The 21263-nt window shown below is 40.7% G+C and overlaps 2 protein-coding genes across 2 annotated transcripts in view; one reads left to right on the plus strand and one right to left on the minus strand.

Moving 5' to 3' along the window:
• The window catches only part of FH (fumarate hydratase), a 53449-nt gene extending 39821 nt beyond the window's left edge, over nucleotides 1–13628 (minus strand). Inside the window, exon 1 of the mRNA XM_044267020.1 lies at nucleotides 13484–13628. The gene's annotated coding sequence lies outside the window, so the exon portion shown is untranslated. The remainder of the gene's footprint in view (nucleotides 1–13483) is intronic.
• Nucleotides 8929–21263, plus strand: part of KMO (kynurenine 3-monooxygenase) — a 46604-nt gene continuing 34269 nt past the window's right edge. The window contains 1 exon segment of the mRNA XM_044267018.1: nucleotides 8929–9216. Coding sequence (XP_044122953.1) covers nucleotides 9004–9216 — 213 coding nt within the window. The 5' untranslated portion in view covers nucleotides 8929–9003.

Raw genomic sequence — 21263 nt, forward strand, 5'->3', positions numbered from 1 at the left:
TGGTTCCCCTTTCTCCACAACCTCTCCAACACCTGTCAGTTTCCCGACTGGTTAATTTTAGCCATTCTGAGGTGTGAAATGGTATCTCACTGTAGTTTTGATTTGTATTTCCATGATGCCAAGTGACGAGCACTTCTTCATGAATCTGTTGGCCATTTGGATGTCTTCTTTGTGGACATGTCTGTTCATGTCTTCTGTGCATTCCTTGATTGGATTATTTGTTCTTTGGGTGTTGAGTTTGATAAATTCATTCTTGATTTTGGATAGAAGCCCTTTATCTGATATGTCATTTGGAAAATATCTTTTCACATTGTCTTGGTTGTTGTTTGGTTTTGTTGACTGTTTCCTTTGCTGTGCAAAAGCTTTTGATCTTGATGAAGTCCCAATAGTTCATTTTTGCCCTTGCTTCCCTTACCTTTGGCAATATTTCTAGGAGGAAGTTGCTGAGGCTAAGGTTGAATAGGATGCTGCCTGTGTTCTCCTCAAGGATTTTGATGGATTCCTGTCTCACATTGAGGTCTTTCATCCATTTTGAGTCCATTTTTGTGTGTGGTGTAAGAAAATGATCCAGTTTCATTTTTCTGCATGTGGCTGTCCAATTTTCCCAACACCATTTGTTGAGGAGACTGTCTTTTTTCCATTGGCATTTTTTCCTGCTTTGTTGAAGATTAGTTGACCTTCGAGTTGATGGTCTATTTCTGGGCTCTCTTACTCTGTTCCACTGATCTGTGTGTCTGTTTTTGTGCCAATACCATGCTGTCTTGATGATTGCAGCTCTGTAATAGAGCTTGAAGTCTGGAACTGTGATGCTGCCAGCTTTGGTTTTCTTTTTCAACATTCCTCTGGCTATTTGGGGTCTTTTTTGGTTCCATATAAATTTTAGGATTATTTGTTCAATTTCTTTGAAAAAAAGTCATTGGTATTTTGATAGGGATTGCATTAAATGTGTAGATTACTCTAGGTAGCATAGACATTTTCACAATATTTTTCTTCCAATCCATCAGCATGGAACATTTTTCCATTTCTTTGTGTCTTCCTCAATTTCTTTCTTGAGTACTCTATAGTTTTCTGAGTACAGATTCTTTGCCTCTTTGGTTAGATTTATTCCTAGGTATCTTATGACTTTGAGTACAACTGTAAATGAGATCAACTCCTTAATTTCTCTTTCTTCTGTCTTGTTGTTGGTGTATAGAAATATTACTGACTTCCGTGCAATGATTTTATATCCTGACACTTCACTGAATTCTTCCTGTATGAGTTCTAGCAGTTTTGGAGTGGAGTCTTTTGGGTTTTCCACATAACCCAAAGAGTGAGAGTTTGACTTCTTTGTCAATTTGCAGAGTGAGAGTTTGACTTCTTTGTCAATTTGGATGCCTTTTATTTCTTTTTATTGTCTGATTGCTTAGGTTAGGTTTTCTAGTACTATGTTGAATAGCCATGGTGATAGTGGACAACCCTGTAATCTTCCTGACCTTAGGGGAAAAGATCTCAGTTTTTCCCCATTGAGAATGATATTTTCTGTGGGCTTTTCATAGATGGCTTTGATGATATTGAGGCATGTACCCTCTATCCCTCCACTGTGAAGAGTTTTGATCAAGAAAGTATGCTGTACTTTGCCAAATGCTTTTTCAGCATCTATTGAGAGTATCATATGTTTCTTGCTATTTCTTTTTTTACAGTACTGTATCACATTAATTTATTTGCAGATGTTGAACCAACCTTGCAGCCCAGGAATAAATCCCACTTGGTCGTGGTGAATAATCCTTTTGATGTACTGTTGGATCTTTTTGGCTAGTATTTTGGTGAGAATTTTTGGATCCAAGTTCATCAGGGATATTGGTGTGTAATTCTCCTTTTTCATGGGGTCTTTGTGTGGTTTTCAGATCAAGGTGATGCTGGCCCATAAAATGAGTTTGGACATTTTCCTTCCATTTCTTTTTTTTTTTTTTCTTGGAGCAGTTTCAGATGAATAGGTATTACTTCTTTAATATTTGGTAGAATTCCCCTGGGAAACCGTCTGGCCCAGGGCTCTTGTTCGTTGGGAGATTTTTGATGACTGCTTCAATCTCCTTATTGGGTATGGGTCTGTTCAGGTTTCCTATTTCCTCCTGGTTCAGTTTTGGTAGTTTATATGTCTCTAGGAATACATCCATTTTTTCCAGATTATCAAGTTTGCTGGTGTAGAGTTGCTCATAATATGTTCTTATAATTAATTGTTTTTATTTCTTTGGTATTGGTTGTGATCTCTCCTCTTTCATTCATAATTTTATTAATTTGGTTCCTCTCTTTTTTTGTTTTTGTTTTTGGATAAGTCTAGCCAGGGGTTAATCAATCTTCTTAATTCTTTCAAGGAAGCAGTTCCTAGTTTCACTGATCTGTTCTACTGTTCTTTTGGTTTCTATTTCATTGGTTTTTGCTCTGGTCTTTATCACTTCTCCTCTTCTGCTGGGGTTAGGCTTTCTTTACCATTCTTTCTCTCCAGCACCTTTAGGTGTAGGGTTAGTTTGTGGATTTAAGACCTTTCTTATTTTTTAAGAAAGCCTTGTATTGCTATATACTTTCCTCTCAGGATGATCTTTGCTGCACTCCAATGATTTTGAACAGTTGTGTTTTCATTTTCATTTGTTTCCATGAATTTTTTTAAATTCCTTTTCAATTTCCTGGTTGACCCATTCATTCATTAGTAGGTTGCTCTTTAGTCTCCATATATTTGAGTTCTTTCCAACTTCCCTCTTGTGATTAAGTTCTAGTTTCAAAGCATTGTGGCCTGATAATATTCAGAGAATGAACTCAATTTTTTGGTACTGGTTGAGACCTGATTTGTGACCCAGGTTGTGATCTATTCTGGAGAATGTTCCATGTGTTCTAGAGAAGAATGTATTATAGTTTGTTGCTTTGGGATGGCATGTTTTGAATATTTCTGTAATGTTCATGTGGTCCAGTCTGTCATGTAAAGCCTTTATTTCCTTGTTGATCTTTTGCTTAGATGCTTTGTCCATTTCAGTGAGGGGGATGCTGTTAAAGTCCTCTACTATTATTGTATTGTTATCATTCTGGTTCTTTGATTTTGTTTTAATTGGTTTATATAATTGGCTATTTCCTATAGGCATAGATATTTTAAATTGTTAGAGCTTCTTGTTGGACAGACCCTTTAAGCATGATATAGTGTTCTGCCTTATCTCTTATTACAGTCTTTGGCTTAAAATCTAATTTGCTTCATATAAGGATTGCCACCTCAGGTTTCTTTTGATGTCCATTAGCAATGTAAATTGTTTTCCACCCCCTCACTTTAAATCTGGAGGTGTCTTTGGGTGTAAAATGAGTTTCTTACAGGCAGTATAACAATGGGTCTTGTATTTTTTATCTGTTCTGATACCCTGTGTCTTTTGATTGGGGCATGTAGCCCATTCAGGGTAACATTCAGGGTCACTATCGAAAGATGAATTTAGTGCCATTGTATTGCCTGTAAGGTGACTTTTACTGTATATTGTCTCTGTTCCTTTCTGGCCTGTTACTTTTAGGCTTTCTCTTCACTTAGAGGACCACTTTCGATATTTTCTATAGGGCTGGCTTGGTGTTTGCAAATTCTTTTTGTTTTTGTTTGTCCTGGAAGCTTTTTATCTCTCCTTCTATTTTCAATGACAACCTAGCTGAATATAGTATTCTTTGCTGCCTATTTTTCTCATTTAGTGCTCCGAATACATCATGCCAATCCTTTCTGGCCTGCCAGGTCTCTGTGGATAGGTCTGCTGCCAATCTAATATTTCTACCATTGTAGGTTATAGACTTCTTGTCCAGAGGTGCTTTCAAGGTTTTCTCTTTGTCATTGAGACTTGTAAGTCTTACACTCAGATGCTGTGGTGTTGACATATTTTTATGGATTTTGAGGATGGATTCTCTTTTCCCCTAGATTTTGATATTTGTTCCCTTCCCCAAATTGGGGAAGTTCTCTGCTATAATTTGTTCCAATATACCTTCTGCCTCCTTTTCTCTTTATTCTTCTTCTAGGATCCCAATTATTCTAATATTGTTTTGTCTTGTGATATCACTTATCTCTTGAAATCTCTCCTCTTGGTCCAATGGTGGTTTACTTCTCTTTTTCTCAGCTTCTTTTTTCTCCATCCTTAGGTCTTCTATATCACTAATTCTCTCTTCTGCCTCATATATCCTAACAGAGCCTCCATTTTTTATTGCATCTCCTTAATAGCTTTTTTGATTTCAACTTGGTTAGATTTTAGTTCTTTTATTTCTACAGAAAGGGATTCTCTACTATCTTCTGTGGGTTTTTTTCAAGACCAGCTAGCATCTTTATAATTGTCATTTTGAACTCTAGTTCTGACATCTTAATAATGTCATATCAATTAGGTCCCTAGCCATTGGTACTGGCTCTTGTCTTTTTTTTTTTTTTTGAGGTGAGTTTTTCTGCCTTGTCATTTCATCCAGAGAAGAACAGATGAATGACAGAACAAAATACTAAAAGGCTAGCAATGTCCCCCCCAAAAATGTTCACTCACCAAAACAGAAGAGATCCGAAACTGGGGAGAGAAGAAATGAGAAAAATAATATATGATTAGGCTGGTGAATAGACCAGAGCCACACATTTGGTTTTGGGTGTATTTTGGTCTGTTAGAAGAGACTGCCTCCCAAAATTTTAAAGAAAGAAAAGCATATATATACAAAAATAAGGGTAAACAATGATGGAGGGTTGGAATATGACTGTAAAGATGAAAATTTAAAAAGATTTTTAAAAGGAATTGATGAGATAAAAGTTCATTGAAAAAAAAAAAAGAATGCAATTAGGATGGAGAGTAGAACAAAGCCATACCCTAGATATAGGTTGTATTTGGTCTGTTAGAAGAAAGTGTATCCCAAAATTTTAAAGAAATAAAAACTTATATGTATACAAATAATAAGGTTAAATACAACGAAGGGATAGAATATGACCATAAACATAAAAATTAAAACGGATTTTTAAAAAAGGATTTAGAAGATAAAATAGTTAAATAGGTTAAAATAAGAAAGAGGAAATTTTTAAAAATAGAAAAGGAAGTAATAACAAAAATTTTAAAAATTTAACTTTGAGAGACTAAAGAATCATGGGGAAAAAGCCATGCATTCTATGTGCTGTGTTCCTGTCGCTCTGAATTGGTGGGTGAACTTGGTCTGGCTGGACGTTCTGGCTGATCTTCTGCAGGAGGGGCCTGTTGCTGTGATTCTCAAAAGTCTTTGCCTGAGGCTGAACCGCACAGCCCTCGCCAGGGGCCGGGCTATGTAATCTGCTCAGTTCGCGCTCGGAGCTTTTCTTCCCTGAGCGCTTTCCGTACCGCGTTGGAGGACGGGAATGAAGATGGCGGCTGCCAGTCTTAGGCCCAGATTGCCCAGTGCTCAGGGCCGCACTCCTCAGTGCACCTTGGAGAAAAGCCATCACTCCCTCCCATCTCCCTGGTCTCGGCACGCTCTGAGCTCCCCCGGCCTGTGACGGGCTGTGATGGGCTGTTTCTGTCTCTGGCACCCCGCCCCGTTTGGAGTCTCTAAGCCCAGCAGATTCCTGCCGCACTCCTGCACTACTCCTCCTAGAGAAGGTGAGTCTCCCCGGCTCTGCCACTCGTGGGGTCCCTGCTCAAGGAGCAGTGCCCCGACTGTGCGTCAGATCATGGTTTAAGGTAACCCCAAGCTGCGAGCCCTCTTCTTGGCTCTGTCTTTGCCCCCAGCTTCCCCACTCTGATACCTGTGAGCTCGGCTGCACTCAGGCACCCCCAGTCTTTCTGTGACCCCATGGGTCCTGAGACCACACTGTCCCCGTGAGGGCTCCACCCCCTGCTTAGCCTCTGGAGTGACGTCCCTCTGTGGAGCCGACTTGTACAAGTTCCGATTTTGTGCCCTGTTGCTCTGCCGCTTGCCAGGATCTAGCCCGCCCCCCCCCCCCCACGGTTTAGCTTCCAGTATATCACCTTGCAGTCTCTTCTCGGCATGTCCTACCTTCCAGAAAGTGGTTGTTTTTGTGTTTGTAAAGTTGCTGCTATTCTTCTCTTCCATCTCCTGTTGAGCTTGTAGGTGTTCAGGATGGTTTGATAAGTATCTAGCTGAACTCCTGGGACCAGACGATACTTAGGTCTTTTGCTGCATCTTGTGCCACCTTGCTTCTTCCTGCTCCTGCTCTCTCTTCCTCCCAAATAAATAAATAAATAAAAATTTAAAAGCTTATTTTACAGTTACAGTAATTTGGCTGTACCACCGGCTCCATAAGGGCACGTGTGGAATAGACAGAATAAACTAGAAAAGAAACCTAGAACCAGGTCCACGCACACATGAACACTGGACAAACCCAACAGTGGCAGAAGGAAAGTCTTTCACTAAATAGTACTGGGGGAAAGTTTATATTCATTTGGAAAAAAAAAAGAAATTCGACCTATCGAAAACATTTTTAAAACCTGACATAAAGGAAAAGCCAAAAAGACAGAGTAACAAATTTGCCTATGCCAAAATTAAGAGTATCTTATCACCAAGGAAGGCCACTAAGAAAGCAAAAAGGAAAAATGTATCAGAGTATAAGAAGGAAAGTAATTATTTACAACATATATAAAAAATAAAACTCAAATCCTATGTCAGTTTTTTTAAAAAAAAATCCACTGATAAGAGAAGAAGCATATGCAAAAGAAGAAAAGCAAATTGTGAACAACGGATGAAAAAGTACTCAACTTCATCCATAATGAGTACAAATTAAATTGATCATGAGCGAGAGCATGAACTCACTGGACATTCAAACCTAACTAACACTTGTACATGTCAAGTAAAAGTGAGTACCACACTTCAGAATATAACTCTGGTTTATTTAGAAAGATTAAAAATGTGCACAACAAGCCTCTGTTTCTGGACATACTCATACATGTGTGCACTGCAGTGTATATACAAAATTAATCAGAGCAGCGGGATTATTCATAATATTAAAATATTGGAAATACCTAAGTGTTCATCCACAATAGAACGGATAAATAACAAGCGATGATAAAGATGAACTAGAACTACATGCAGAAGCTTGGGTGGAGGGGCCCCTGGGTGGCTCAGTGGGTTAAGCTTCTGCCTTCGGCTCAGGTCATGATCCCAGGATCCCAGAGTCCTGCATCAGGCTCCTTGCTCCGCAGGGAGCTTGCTTCTCTCTCCGCCTCTGCCTGCCTCTCTGCCTGCTTGTGTGCTCTCTCTCTCTCTGACAAATAAATATATAAAATCTGAGAAAAAAAAAAAAAAAAAAAAAAGGTTTGGAAGGAGCTTAAGCATGATTCTGAGAAAAAGAAGCAAGTCGCCAAGAAAAAAAAGCATGAGTTTAGCAAAGTTTTTCAAGAGTTAAAATGAAACTGTTTTAGAGATGCATATATGTCAGTGAAATTATAAATAATAGCAAGAAAGTGATGAAGTCAGGATGGCAATTGCCTCTATGAAGGAGGGGTGGTAGGAAAAGGCCTCATATAGATCTCCAGGGTTCCCACAGTGTTCTTTTTCTGGACCTAAGTGATGGCTACTTTACAGTAAGTTATTGTACCTGCTGTATACTGTTTTGTGTACTTTACTTTTTTGCATTATGGCCCATGATTTTAAAAAAAAAGAGTACTGTATATATTACTATGGAAGAATTCTCCAGCTATAAATTGAGTATATAAAAATAGAGTATAGGAAAGTATAAAAGTGTACAGAATTTACTAGTATTTATGGACAGGAGTGGAGGGGAGGAGGCTTTAGAGGGACAGACAGCGTGACCCAGACACCGAAACACTGGTTGTCTCTGGGCAGGAGAAACAGGAGGCCCAGGGACAGGGTCAGAAGACTTATTTACTCTAAGACCCTTTTGTTGTGTCTTTTGAATTTCATATCATGTGAATGTATTACCTTTTCAAAATAAGTAAATAAAAAAGCTGAAGGGCAAAGTACTTTTCTAACAACACTAACCATCCTTGTCCACGAGGGGCCGCTGTTCAATGGCTTTTTAACTAGTTCCTCACCTGCAGGCTCCCTGCTCTCACCAGGAGGTGAGGAAGTCGTCATTCTTACTTTATTTTACACATCATGTTCCAGGAAAAAAAAAAAAAAATCAAACAACAACAAAAAAACACACAAGAGCCCTCAATTCACAAATATGCACCCAAAGTAGATAATATGCATGTAAAATGGGATGAAAGAAGACAAAGTGGAGAGATCATAGGAATTCAGGGATGAGGTGTTCTTTTTTTTTTTTTTTTTTTTAAAGATTTTATTTATTTATTTGACAGAGAGAGACAGATCACAAGCAGGCAGAGAGGCAGGCAGAGAGAGAGGGGATGCAGGGCTCGATCCCAAGACCCTGAGATCATGAACTGAGTAGAAGGCAGAGGCTTAACCCACTGAGCCACCCAGGCACCCCTGTTTTGTTTGTTTGTTTGTTTTTGTTTTAAATTTTTTTTTTTAGGGATGAGTTTTTTTGTTTTTGTTTTTTTTTTTTAAAGAACAGCATTAAACATCTCCCCTGGAGTCAATGCACACATTAGATTCTAAAGTTTCTAGCATCTGATGCCAAAAAAAGGAAGTATGGTTAGTGACAAATTCAAAATCTTGCTCGGGAGACTATTAATACGAAAAAAAAAAAAAATCTTCCTGGCGGTCTGTTACAGACAATCCGTGAGGACGCTCTAGGTGTGCTTCCTGACTGGTTTTAATAACCGGAATAAATCATACAGCAGTTGTGACACCAAAACGACCTCACTCTCCCAGAGAACTGTAAGATGCTTTAGGACTTCAGATGGGGGAAGTTTCATTCATGGTTAATCGTGAATGAAAAAGAAAGTAAGTATCCATGCAGCAGAAAACAGAAGAAGAAAAGCCGGAAGACCATGCTTTAAAAAAAATTCCCCGTCTTACATGCAAGACAGAGAATAGCTGTCTTCACGTGGCTGGATTTTTCAAAATTTGTTTATTGCAGTGAATTCTTTTTGCTTCAGGTTGAGCTGATTGTGCTTCAAGCCACTAAGGAGTTAAATGCTGTCTTCTAAGTTCAAGGGGAAATTAGCCCTGCTCAAACACAGAGCTGGCTCACAGAACAGGGCTCTGGGCAATATAAAGGCGGGGAGCCAGCCTCCAGGAGACAGTCTCCTTTGTGACAGGAGCTACAACAATCACAAAAATACTTTGGCAGTTATGGATTCATCTGACATTCCAAGGAAAAAAATAGCTGTCATTGGTGGTGGCTTGGTAAGACTCTATTTGGATACATTATTCCTGTTAGTGGTAATTATTATATTATTAGTCTTAATAATTATTGTAAGTCGCTTGCACTGACTGTCCATCTTCTTGTGAAACTTCTCTGATATTTAAACACACCTATTTTAAATATGGTATTAGTGGTGATTTGCTCTTTTCTGCAAAAGGTATTTTTATTTCCATTAAATACAAAGGTGTCTGTTTTCCCTGGTCATTTTGGTGTAGCATTTCTTAAAAACAGAAAATCAGAGCAAATTGAATTAGATGTATATCCATGTTGGCTATGTTTTTAAAACAGAAATTAGTGTGAGTAGTCATTTTAATCCAAGCGTTTGCCTCCTTCGGTGAATAACTCAATTTATACTAATAATAAGAATAAAAGCGAATTCAAAATTGTTATGTAGGATGTTGGCTAGTTATTTATTTGGGTCATGGGCAATAGCACCTGTTTGGTGTCCTGACTTATTTGGGTGATCCCACGGAGAATGTTAGGTGGTGGAGTGAGGGGCTCCCCGTCACTGGGCACAAGAGACAAAACTGCAGAGCCTTACCTCACACCTAGAAGACGTGGCAGGGGTCTCTTATCTGCTGCCATTGTTATCTTACCAAAGCTGATCTGTTTCATGTGGTGCTGCCCCAAGTAGACCATATTTTTCTCCCCTCAACAGAACTCTCTTATTTTGGAATAAAAAAATATCACCATTGGTAAAAAAGCTTAACCATTTTGTTTTCGCCTTTGCTGTACCCATTTATAGGCTTTTAGTTCCTAGGTATTCATTTACTCAACAAAAAATTCTTCTTCTTCTTTTTTTCAACAAAAATTTCTTAAGAGCCTAGTATATGTCAGACACTGTTCAAGGCTGCATAGAAATTGGTGTAGTTCATACCACACATTTATTTATCAAGTCTATGCTAATTCTTGTCTTTCATTCTGCCATTCTTAGGAGCTTTTCACCCAAAGCACTATGACAGCTCCTCTAACATTTCTGGTTCTAGATTTCAATTTGCTAAGGAATGCTGTCACATGTCATATGGGTCAATGCATGTGACACATGTTGTCATTTCTTTGTGCTGGGTCTCAGTCCAAGTCTTTCCCATAAAAATTTTGCAGGAAGTGAGATTTATGTATTCACCAAAATGTCACTGCGTGCCCACTATTTGCCAACACTGTTTTAGTTACCAGGAATATAGTGGTGAACATTCCTGGGAAGTGAAAGAGTAGAGAAGAAAACAAAAAATCATTTTAGTGAGAGACAGACGTTGTAAATAAATGCAAATAAGGGAGGACTGCACAAAGTCTTTGCGAGTATCTGTTTAGAGTCTGGTCAGGGACAGCCTCTCTGAGGGGCGTATATGACCGGAGACCCGAATAGAAGAACGCAACCTTGTGAGGGGCTACAGAAAGCATTCCAGAGAGAGGAAATATCTAGAAGAGAAACCCTGAGGTGTTCAAGGAGCAGACAGAAAGGCAGAGAGAGTGAGGCTAGAGAAGAGGGGCTCCTGAAGAAGGTGAGCTAAGTCGGGTCCCCTCGGGTCTTACAGGGCAGGGCAAGAAGACTGGATTTCACCCTGAGCATGATGCAAAACCACTGGAGGACATTAGGCAGGAAAGTGATCTGTGATTTCTAAAAGATCCCTTGAGCTAGTGTGTGGCGAAGGAGTGGAAATTTTAAGACAAGATAGACTAGTTAAGACCCTGTTGTGTTTGTCTAAGACTCAGACTATGGGAGCAGCAGGGACACCTCTTAGAATGCCTCTTAGCAAAGGGGAGGTGACAAATACGTGATTGCATAGATGATTTGGGGACCCATAAAAATGTGGGTGTCACCCGTGGATTTCTTGCTGAGTAACACTTAAATTCTTTGTCATGTAACCAGTTCATTACCTGGGCACATACCTGTGCTGGAACGTAGAAGATATGTATTAGAAGCAACTAAAATTCCAAGCACCTGGGTGGCTCAGTTGGTTAAGTGCCTGACTCTTGATTTTGACTCAAGTCATGATCTCAGGGTTGTCAGATCCAGCCTTGAGTTGAGCTCTGCACTGAGCGTGGAGCCTACTTAAGATTCTCACTCTCCCTCTCCTCGTCCCTGCTCATTCTCTCTCTCTCTCTCTCCAAAACAAAACAAAACAAAACCAAAACCGAAGAAAACCCCAAAACAAAAACTGACTAAAATTACTTGCAAAGGAATCACCCACCTCATTGCAGAGGCTCATGCCCAGGAATCGTGTTTGAGTCCCCTTTTCATTTTATGTGCAAACCTCCCTTCCTCTTTTACTCCACCTGTAAACCTTTGTGGCTCTACCTCCAACATCAGTGTCAACTCTGGCCATTGCCACCACCCGTCCAGACCATCATCAGCCTTCATCCACCTCCTGTGTGGTCCCCCAGCTTCTACTCTTATCCACGGACAGTCCATTCTCCACCTAGCAGCCACAACCATCCTCCTAAAACCTAAGTCCGGTAACTAGAACTCTTTGCCAATAGTTAAATAATTAACTCTTTGCCAATAGTCTTTGTGATGGTTTCCCCTTGCAAATGAGATAAAACCCAACTCTTTATCGAAGGACCCACTAGAACTGAGCCTGTCTACCTGCTTGGCTTCATCATTTCCCTGTTTTATGTTTGTTTGTTTGTTTGTTTTAATATTATCCATCAGCACCAGAAATTACATACCTTATTTATTTTTTAATTTTAGCCCATTAACTATCTACTCCAACTAGAACACAAGCTTATATTTACAAATGCACCCCAGTGGCTGGAACCATGTCCAACGTGACTTACTGTTATTATTTAGTTAGTATTTGATAGACGAATGAACGAGAGGGATGGAAAACTCTCTTAAGGATAGGACGATGAAGGAAATGTTGCAATAGACAAAACCTTGAATACTGAGCATATAATGAAACAAAGTATTAAATAAAGCAATTCAAGAAGGTTAAATTAAAACACAGAGGACAAACTAATTTTCTCACTCAACTTCTTTCTTGTGTCTTTCTGTTCACCTTTCCCAATCTCTTCCTGCCAATGGGCCATATCCTAGAGTCTTACACTGTCTAACTCATTAAAGACTCTCCCCAGCCCCTAAAGAGAAAAATGCAACAGAGTTGAGAACTTTTCCTTTGAAGTCCAAAGGAAGGTACCTGTGTGGTGCAGTCAGCTAAGTGTCCCAACTCTTGATTTCGGCTCAGGTCGCGATTTCAGGGTCAAGAGATCAAACCTGATGTCAGGCTTCCCATTCAGTGTGGAGTCTGCTTGAGATTCTCTCTCCCTCTGTCCCTCCCACTCATTCTCATTCTCTTTCAAATAAATAAGAAAATCTAAAAAAAAAAAAGCCCAAAGGGTACAGTGAATTCACATTATTTTTTTTCAGTAGTAGCCTTGCCCACTGAAAAATCACTCTAAGAATTTGTCCTTGCCCCACTATAAGAGATCATCTGACCCCATGATAGACCAATTAATTTCTTTTCTTTAAAGACCTGTCAAGTCAAGGAGGTCAGAAATCAACAGATCAAGGAAGGAACTCTTACTGAGAAATGAAAGGTGACAGAAACTAAACCATGATCTTAAGCTGGTGAAAGTTGTTGCTTTTTTTTTTTTAAACTTTAATCTGAATATTGAGGAAGATCACTGTATCAACTTAGACATTTTCCTCCTTGTGTGCAACACTGCTCCCCAAGCCCGCAGCCAATGTCATTACCAAAGGGTCATTTCAGCCCGTGAAGACCTCTTCTCTCCTGGAAATGTCGACAAAGTTGTTTGCCTTTATCACATGCTGCATCCTATAAAAGTTATTCATCTACATGGTTTATTTGCCCATAAAAGGTATTTAATTTTCTAAATCTTGAGATTGTTTTATCCTTGGGTCCCACTCCCTTCCCTTTTATAAAGGTTATCTCAGTGCCTTATACTGTCAAACACACAAAATATTTTGTGTGTGTGAGTTTGCTTTCAGAAATGGGGAATCGTGTGCTTACAAGTTGTGGGCAATTAAGAGAAAGACAATGTGTTCCACCAGGATGGTGTCCTAAGGAATGTCGTCCTTGAAGGATGATCTTGAAAATGGATTTGAAAAACAACGGCTCCCTTTCAGGCTGGAAGAAAGTCTATGGGGGTAGCTTTCTGATTCTGTAGCCTCTGGCGGTGGAGGCAGGAAGAGGAAAACAGCCCCATTAGTGGCCTTACTCTGTGTTAGTGATCTCTTTCCTGTTTTTACAAAGTGGCAAACCAGTGAAGTCAAAAGAAAGTCTAACTAACCTGTCTGGTATCCTGAAGCTATGTTCATACTCAGGTCCGTGGTTTTCAGAAATGCTGCTTCTGGTGGCTGCTCGCAGTGTTTACCCGAAGCTATGTTCATACTCAGGTCCGTGGTTTTCAGAAATGCTGCTTCTGGTGGCTGTTCGCAGTGTTTACCTGAAGGGTAGAAACAAGCAGAGCCAGGGTGAAAATGCTGAGAGCCGCACTTTCAGCAACAGCTACAGCTCCTCGAGCCTCATTTTTGGGGGAAAGCCAAGAGCTTTAGCTGGAAGAGCTCCTGAGGATTCCAGGCTCAGCTGTAGCCTGCCATCCAAGCTCACGTTCAAAGAGGTATCACAGGGTAGCCTTGAAGTCTTTCTTCCGTCTCCTCTGCCCACAAGCGGCCCCACTACACATTGTTTGGTGATCCGTCATCCCTGTGTTTGACCAGCAAAATTCTCCTTGGAAAAGTATTGAGAGGGTGAAGTCTTTCAAACCATCAGAATGAGGAGACACGTTTGTGATCCTTATGACTTGGTGTCCATAATCGTGCCCGTCTCCTAGGATTCGAGTCAGGTTAGTGACCTCTGTTCATGAAATTGCCTGTTCATGAAGCAACTTCACCTTGACTCTGGGAGAGCGTGTCACAGGCCTATTTGCTGGAGTCCCTCATGGGTTTATAGGGTCAGGGTGGTCTTGCTGCTGGGCTGGCCCTAGACTGTGTTTCGTCCTGGGATCCTAGGATCTGTCCACCTCACCGCCCACTCTCTACTCACCTGAATGGGACAAAGCAGTTTCTGATAGTGAGGGTAAGGCATCAGCTGGAAGCCCAGAAAATCACTCAGAACACCAGATCGCTATGTCTTTTAACTCCGAAATTCGACTGCTTCCTTTTCACACTTCCTTATCCCCTCATCTCTAGCTTTGTTCTCAATCTAACCGTTATAAAAACAGAAATCAAATATCACCCAGAATTTTCCCTTTTGCCAAAGTCAATATCCTAGACACACAGAGACCATCGAATGTTTTATAGTCTTGGGGCAAGGCCTCTATTTCGGTCTTCTGCAAGGGTTAATGAGACAAACCATGTAAAGGACATAATTACTATGAGCCTTTATTATTGTTTTATTGATATGAAAGTAAATTAAACTCTGTTCCCTCCACTCTTGATTTCCACTCCCCAGACACTGAGTCCTGTATATGAGAAACACTCGCTTCCCTTCTGCACTAGTATCTAGGACCTTCTGCCAACAGAAGGGGAGTGGGTTTCTCTGTGATTGTGGAGGTCATCCTGAATTTGCTCCAAGCTAAGGACAAGTCTTGATCCCATGCTCTGGTTCTCCTCTCAATCTCTTGTGTAGCTTCCCTTGTGCTCTGATCCGACTCATCAAAGGAATTTATCCTAGCTGTCTCCCTTCTTATTCAGCCATATCTCTGCTTCTTCGGGAGGTTTGGCTAATGCCTTGAGATTTTTTTGCTACCCAGACAGATCGTTAAGGTGTGTTGTAAATTCGGCTGTTACCTGTGTGATACAGAGAACTTACCCTTCAGGGCCTGCTTCATTTACTGCCTTGTGAACTGCACCTGAGATGAAACCAGGAACTTGAGGCAACTCAAAGCTTAACTGCCCATTTTTCTTTTCTTGTCATTTGGCCCCAGATATGGTCAGTCAGTCTGTCTATGACCCACGCGTGCACCTGCTCATGAATCTGTCCACTCAAAGAGGCCAGCTACCCCTGTCTTGAAGCTGGCCTCAGGGAGGTATTGGCTTGAGACAAACAACTGTCCTTCAAAATAAAACAAAATGCAATGAAGAATCTTTAACATGGTCTCTCAGAAACACCCAGTCTGGAGGCTGTTCAAAACTCACAGCAAAACCGTAAAAATAACTCGTCCTGCGCACCCTCGGTTTCTCCCACCTGCTTTGCAGCTATTCCAAAAACAAACCCAGAGATCAGACCCACTCCTCCAGCCCTCGAGGCTGGCTGCGTCCCCTCCCCAGCTTGTTTGTTTGCCTGCTCCTCCTCTCTGTCCGCGTTCGTTCTGCTGTTCTCTTTATTTCCGCCTGGTGCTGGGGCCCAGCCACCACCGGGGCACCATTTCATTACTGCAATCCAAAAAATTACATATTAAATATAATTAAATTAAAATAAAATAACTTCAATGTCCAAATATAAGGGCATTGCAGACAATGAACTGTAAAGCAATTGTTTCGAATTCCGATTTAAAATATTTTCTGCAATGGAAATATATTCACAGTATCCTATTTATTTTTTAAAACAAAATCACAAAATAAAATATACGACATGGTACCATTTTTAAAAGAAGTATTATATACTTATATATAATACTTTATATATATAATATATATCCATAAATATCCAATAATTTATATCCATAGAAAATTTTAACACTGTAAGATTGTGGAACATTAATTTTTCCCTTCATGTTTATCTAATTTTCTATTTTTATTAAAAAATGCTGGGTTCTTACTAAGTATCAGGTATTATGGTTTGGACTAGAAATAGAAAGAGCGAAAAAATATGAGCCTTAGAAATATTATTACTCTCAGGGCACTTACAGCCTGTGGGAAAGTCAGACGGGAATGCAAATAATTCAGTTCTTTGTGGGAGATATCAAAACACATATATTCATACAGACATTTGTGGAATTACAGAAGAAAAGGCAACTAAGTCTTTTGGAGGAAGAGAGGTATCAAGAAGAATTGTACTGAGAATATGAGTCTTTTTTTCTTTTAAAGATTTTATTTATTAATTTGACAGAGAGAGATCACAAGTAGGCAGAGAGGCAGGCAGAGAGAGAGGAGGAAGCAGGCTCCCCGCTGAGCAGAGAGCCCAATGCCAGGCTTGATTCTAGGACCCTGAGATCATACCTGAGCCAAAGGCAGAGGCTTTAACCCGCTGAGCCACCCAGGTGTCTGAGAATATGAGTCTTAAAAGAAGACAAAAACTTTTCCAGATGGAGAAGGCAGGAAAGGATTGTTCAGGCAAAGGGAATATTGTATTCAAAGGCATCTAAAGTGTAAAAATGCATGGTATATTCAGGAAAGAAGTAGTGATTTTGGTATGCCTATTATAGATAGGGAATGGCAAAAAATGAACTGAATGAAAAAGAGAAGTTGGGGTCACACATAAGGATCTTTTAGGTCATATTGAAAATTTGGTACTTTTCCCCGCAGATTTCTGTGGAGCAAATAAAGGACTATAAGGCAGAAAATGCATCCTCTGATTTTTGTTTCCGGAGACACCCAGTCTATGGAGCGTGGCGTGGATAGGTAGAGACTGACTGGGAAGCCAACTCCATCATTCAGGGGAAAGGTCATGAGAGCCCTGAAAAGAGAATGGGGGGTAGGATAGAGAGTCTGTTTGAGAAAGCCTCAAGGGAATCAACAAGACTTGTTGTCTGATTAAATATATATTGGCAAGTAGAACGGGATGTTCAGCGTTCCTTGAAGTGTCCTGGTTGGGTGATCTAGTGGGCAGCGCTGCCAGCCTCTAAGCTATGTAATCTAGAAGGAGGAGGAGGAGGTTTGAAGTTCGAGGGAGGTGAATGAGTTGGATTTGAGGCACGTTGAGATGGAGAAACCTGTAAGACCCCCCAGGTAGAAAGAGGTTCGCTAGTCAGAGATGAGTTCACGAGATGGATCAAGGCTGGAGAAAAAGTCCTAAGAGCCCCCACAGAAAGCATCACGGAGGGAGGAAGGTTCAGACTGCTGCTTGCCCTCAAAGACCACATCCAGGTGATACAAGCTGGCGTATTCAGGGTAAGGTTTAAATATAAAAACTCGGAACGTATGCAGTTCTGGCAGATGGAATCATTACCAACAAAGTGTGAAGACATTTTTATGTGCTTATTTCATGGAAAGGGCAGTTAACATTCTGGTTCTTTTCATTCCATTCGTATGTTCAAAGATCAAATTCTTGAAAAATCAAAATATAGTTGGATGAGTGGGAGGTATAAACAGGCTTTTCTGTTTGGGGACAAACTCAGAAAAGCCTAGGAATCTTAGGGAGAGTTTTATACGCTTCATAAAGTCAAAGAGTTGACGTGTTTAACATGCTATCAGGTTAATTTCAAACACATTATAATCACGAGGCATAAAATGCATGACATTTTTATAGTCTCAGTGCCCCTCCCTACTAGGATGAGCATTTATAAATTAAAAGGTACAGTTTTCTCATTATCATTGGATGCTTGAGTGATCACTGCTGGAGAGGTCACATGGGAACCCACAGAAATTTGGCAAATCCTCTTGATAAAAGCAGGCTGGCAGTGGGGCGCCTGGATGGTTTGGTTGTTAAGCTTCTAACTTTGGTTCAGGTCTTAATCCCCGGGTCCTGGGATCGAGCCCTGAGACCAGCTTCCTGCTCATTGGGGAATCTGCTTCTCCCTCTCCCTCTATCCCACTCCCTCTCCCTCCCCATGGCTCCTGTGCTCTCTCTCTGTGTCACTCAAACAAATAAATAAAATATTAAAAAAAAAAAAAAGGCAGGCCAGTGAAACACTGGAGCATTTACATAAAAGAAATTTTCAAACGGTGTTTCTAAATGGTAAGTTAGGTGCCCATAGAGCAGACCAGGGTGGGGTCAACCAAAACCCATGACTTACAGAGAAGGAAGTAAGAGGAGACGGGAAAAGAAGGCAGAAAAACAGAACAACTGGGTCAACCCAGAATTACATAACGGAGGAATCTCCTCAGAGCTCTGCTTATGCACAAACAGGCTAGACTAGTTGTTATTAAAGCTTTTAATTTGCAGGGACACCTGGGTGGTTCAGTGGGTTAAAGCCTCTGCCTTCAGCTCAGGTCATGATCCCAGGGTCCTGGGATCGAGCCCCGCATCGGGCTCTCTGCTCAGCGGGAAGCCTGCTTCCTCCTCTCTCTCTGCCTGCCTCTCTGCCTACCTGTGATCTCTGTCAAATAAATAAATAAATAAAATCTTAGAAAGAAAAAAAAAAGCTCTTAATTTGCAGATGATTCTATGATCAAAACAATCTACTCTTGTCAACTTTGGATGCCTCAGAACAAATAGACGTTTCACCATTGCCTGTGAACTTGAGAGAGCTGTCCTATCCCTGTCAGGGCAGAAGTCCCAGAACTCCCATCACACAAAGTGCGGATTGCTCCCAAGGGTCCAACCCTGTCCCGTTTCCTCTCTCCCCTCACCATCCTCATCTCTGGTTATGCTCAGAAGCCGGCTGAGCCTTAACGGAGAGTTTGGGGGGGGGGCTCGCACGTTTTCCTTCCCATTTGTATCTTCATGTCTAATTAGCCTTCCTACCCAGCATAACGCTAAAGAGGCCGCTGACCGTCCCCACAAAGCACATTTTATAGAAAGAGAGGAGGGGAAATAAAAGTAAAGTGGAAAACACTTTATTAGCCATGTTACTAATCCTTGTGGCTGGACCATTCTAGTATCTACCGGTATGCTTTCATTTTAGTTTTAGTCGAACTTTAGTTACACAGAATTGGAATTACAATCTTTGTTGTTGTTGTTTTAAAGATTTTATTTACTTATTTGTGATAGATAGAGAACACAAGCAGGGGGACTAGCAGGCAGAGGGAGAAGCAGGCTTCCCACCGAGCAAGGAGCCCAATGCAGGACTCAATCCCAGGACTCTGGAATCATAACCGGAGCTGAACACAGACGCTTAACCGACTGAGTCACCCAGGGACCCCTGGAACTATAATCTTTGTTTCAGGACATATTCTGAACACATCATGGGCTTGGAGAAGACTTCTATTGACTTTTTAAAATTAATACTAAAAAGCAGCAGCAGCAACTGAACTCACCCCTCAACCCTAGAATCTGCACATTACTGGTGGCTTGTATTAGCCTCTGCTTCTCCCTCACCCATTGTAAGCGTATAAGCATTGCCTGGAATCTTGTGTTTATGATTCTCTTGCATATGTGCATGTGTGTGTTTTATGTATATACGATATATTTATCTCCTATATGTACACATAAATAATACACATACTCCTAAAAGTTATGTTGATACATGTATCTGGGATTCAGCTTTACTCATCTTTATTTTGTCAGAGTATCATGCAGGATGAAGTCGTCTGGGACTTACTCTTCTCGTTTATAGCATTACTAAAATACTCATATCATTGCCTTTCATTGTGTGAATATACCGTAATTGATTTGTTCACTCCTCCCTGATGGCCATTTGGGCTGTTTCCAGTGTTTTTGTTTGTCTGTTATGAAAAGTGCTCTTCTGAGCATTCTGGCATGTGTCTCCCAAGTACATGCCCTGAGGAGACAAGGCAGATTTGTTGGGGATGTGGTTGACGAGGTCATTGCTACTGGTGCGTAAGAGCTGCTCCTGGCCCTCATTCTTTCCAGCACTTGATTTTTCATGAACCAAGATTATATTTAACCTTACTTCCAAATTACTTCATGTAGCTCTATTCCAACATTCCTGACCCTGCGGGTCTCCTGATTAGTATCCCTCCCCGTCCCGCTCCCCACCATGAGAGGAGCAGTGAGTGTTACCGGCTGTGGAAGAAAGGGGAGCTTCTGAAGCCTCTCTCCTTTCCAAAATGAACACTGACTCCACTTAGCCTTTAATCGCTTCCTTAATTGTTTCTTAAATGCCACAGAGCAATTTAGCCTTTGGAAGAGATTAATTTTATTGTATCAACTTCACTGTAACCTTCCAGTTTCCTTTTCCCTAAAGCAAACTGGCTAGTGCTATTGCCTTTACTAGATATTCTTTAACACACACATGGAAGGAATGTAGATAGACTGGCAAGTTTTCATAAATCAAAAGAAAACAGAGAAGGAAGAAAGAGATTTAAGTTGTCTGTGTTTACCAGGAGGAAATCCTCTGTGGTTGAAATCAAAGGATCTGTGATTAGTGAAACATAAAAGTGTCCAGGGCTGTGCTGGAAAAGAGTGAGAAGTGAAGGAAAAGCTGTTGAGACACACAGTATTCTGTGCCGGCACCAAGTCATGCTGTTGGTTGAGACGGCTTGACCCCTGTTGGCAAAGTGATGCCAGCAATCGGAGAGGAAGTCATTTCAGATTAAGGAATTGAAAGCAATCAGATGGAGGGATTAAAAGGAATACAATTTGTCATGATCTCTTCTGACACATCAATTCTAACTGTTAATGAGCTCATAATTTCAGGAGTGGCTGCACAGGGTGAACTGGTTTATTTATTATGATTTTTTTTTTTAAAGATTTTATTTATTTATTTAACAGACAGAGATCACAAGTAGGCAGAGAGGCAGGCAGAGAGAGAGAGGAGGAAGCAGGCTTCCCACTGAGCAGAGAGCCCGATGCGGAACTCGATCCCAGGACCCTGAGATCATGACCTGAGCCGAAGGCAGCGGCTTAACCCACTGAGCCACCCAGGCGCCCCTATTTATTATGATTTTTGTTTAGAGCAGTTTTAGGTTCACAGCAAAGTCAAGAGGAAGGTATAGAGATTTTCCAATATCTCCACCTCCCACACATACTAGCATCCCCTATTATCAGCATCTTCCCCCAGAATGGGATATTTTGTGCAAGTGATGACCCTACATGGACACGTCACCCCTCAAAGTCCATAGTGTACACTGAGCTGCACTCTGTGTCTTTGGACAAACGCATGATGACATGAAGGTACCATTAGGGTATCATATCTGTTTGTTTATCCCCCACTCCAACCCTGGCATATTTATTTTAACAAAATAATTGAACATGGATTTCTTGGTTGGCCTTACATAATATTAAAAATACGTATTGCTTTGCAAAAATTAAATTTGAAACCTTCCCACACACTTAATGGTTTA

The sequence above is a fragment of the Neovison vison genome, chromosome 10 (assembly GCF_020171115.1).
Source record: "Neovison vison isolate M4711 chromosome 10, ASM_NN_V1, whole genome shotgun sequence".
Classification (NCBI taxonomy): Eukaryota; Metazoa; Chordata; class Mammalia; order Carnivora; family Mustelidae; genus Neogale; species Neogale vison.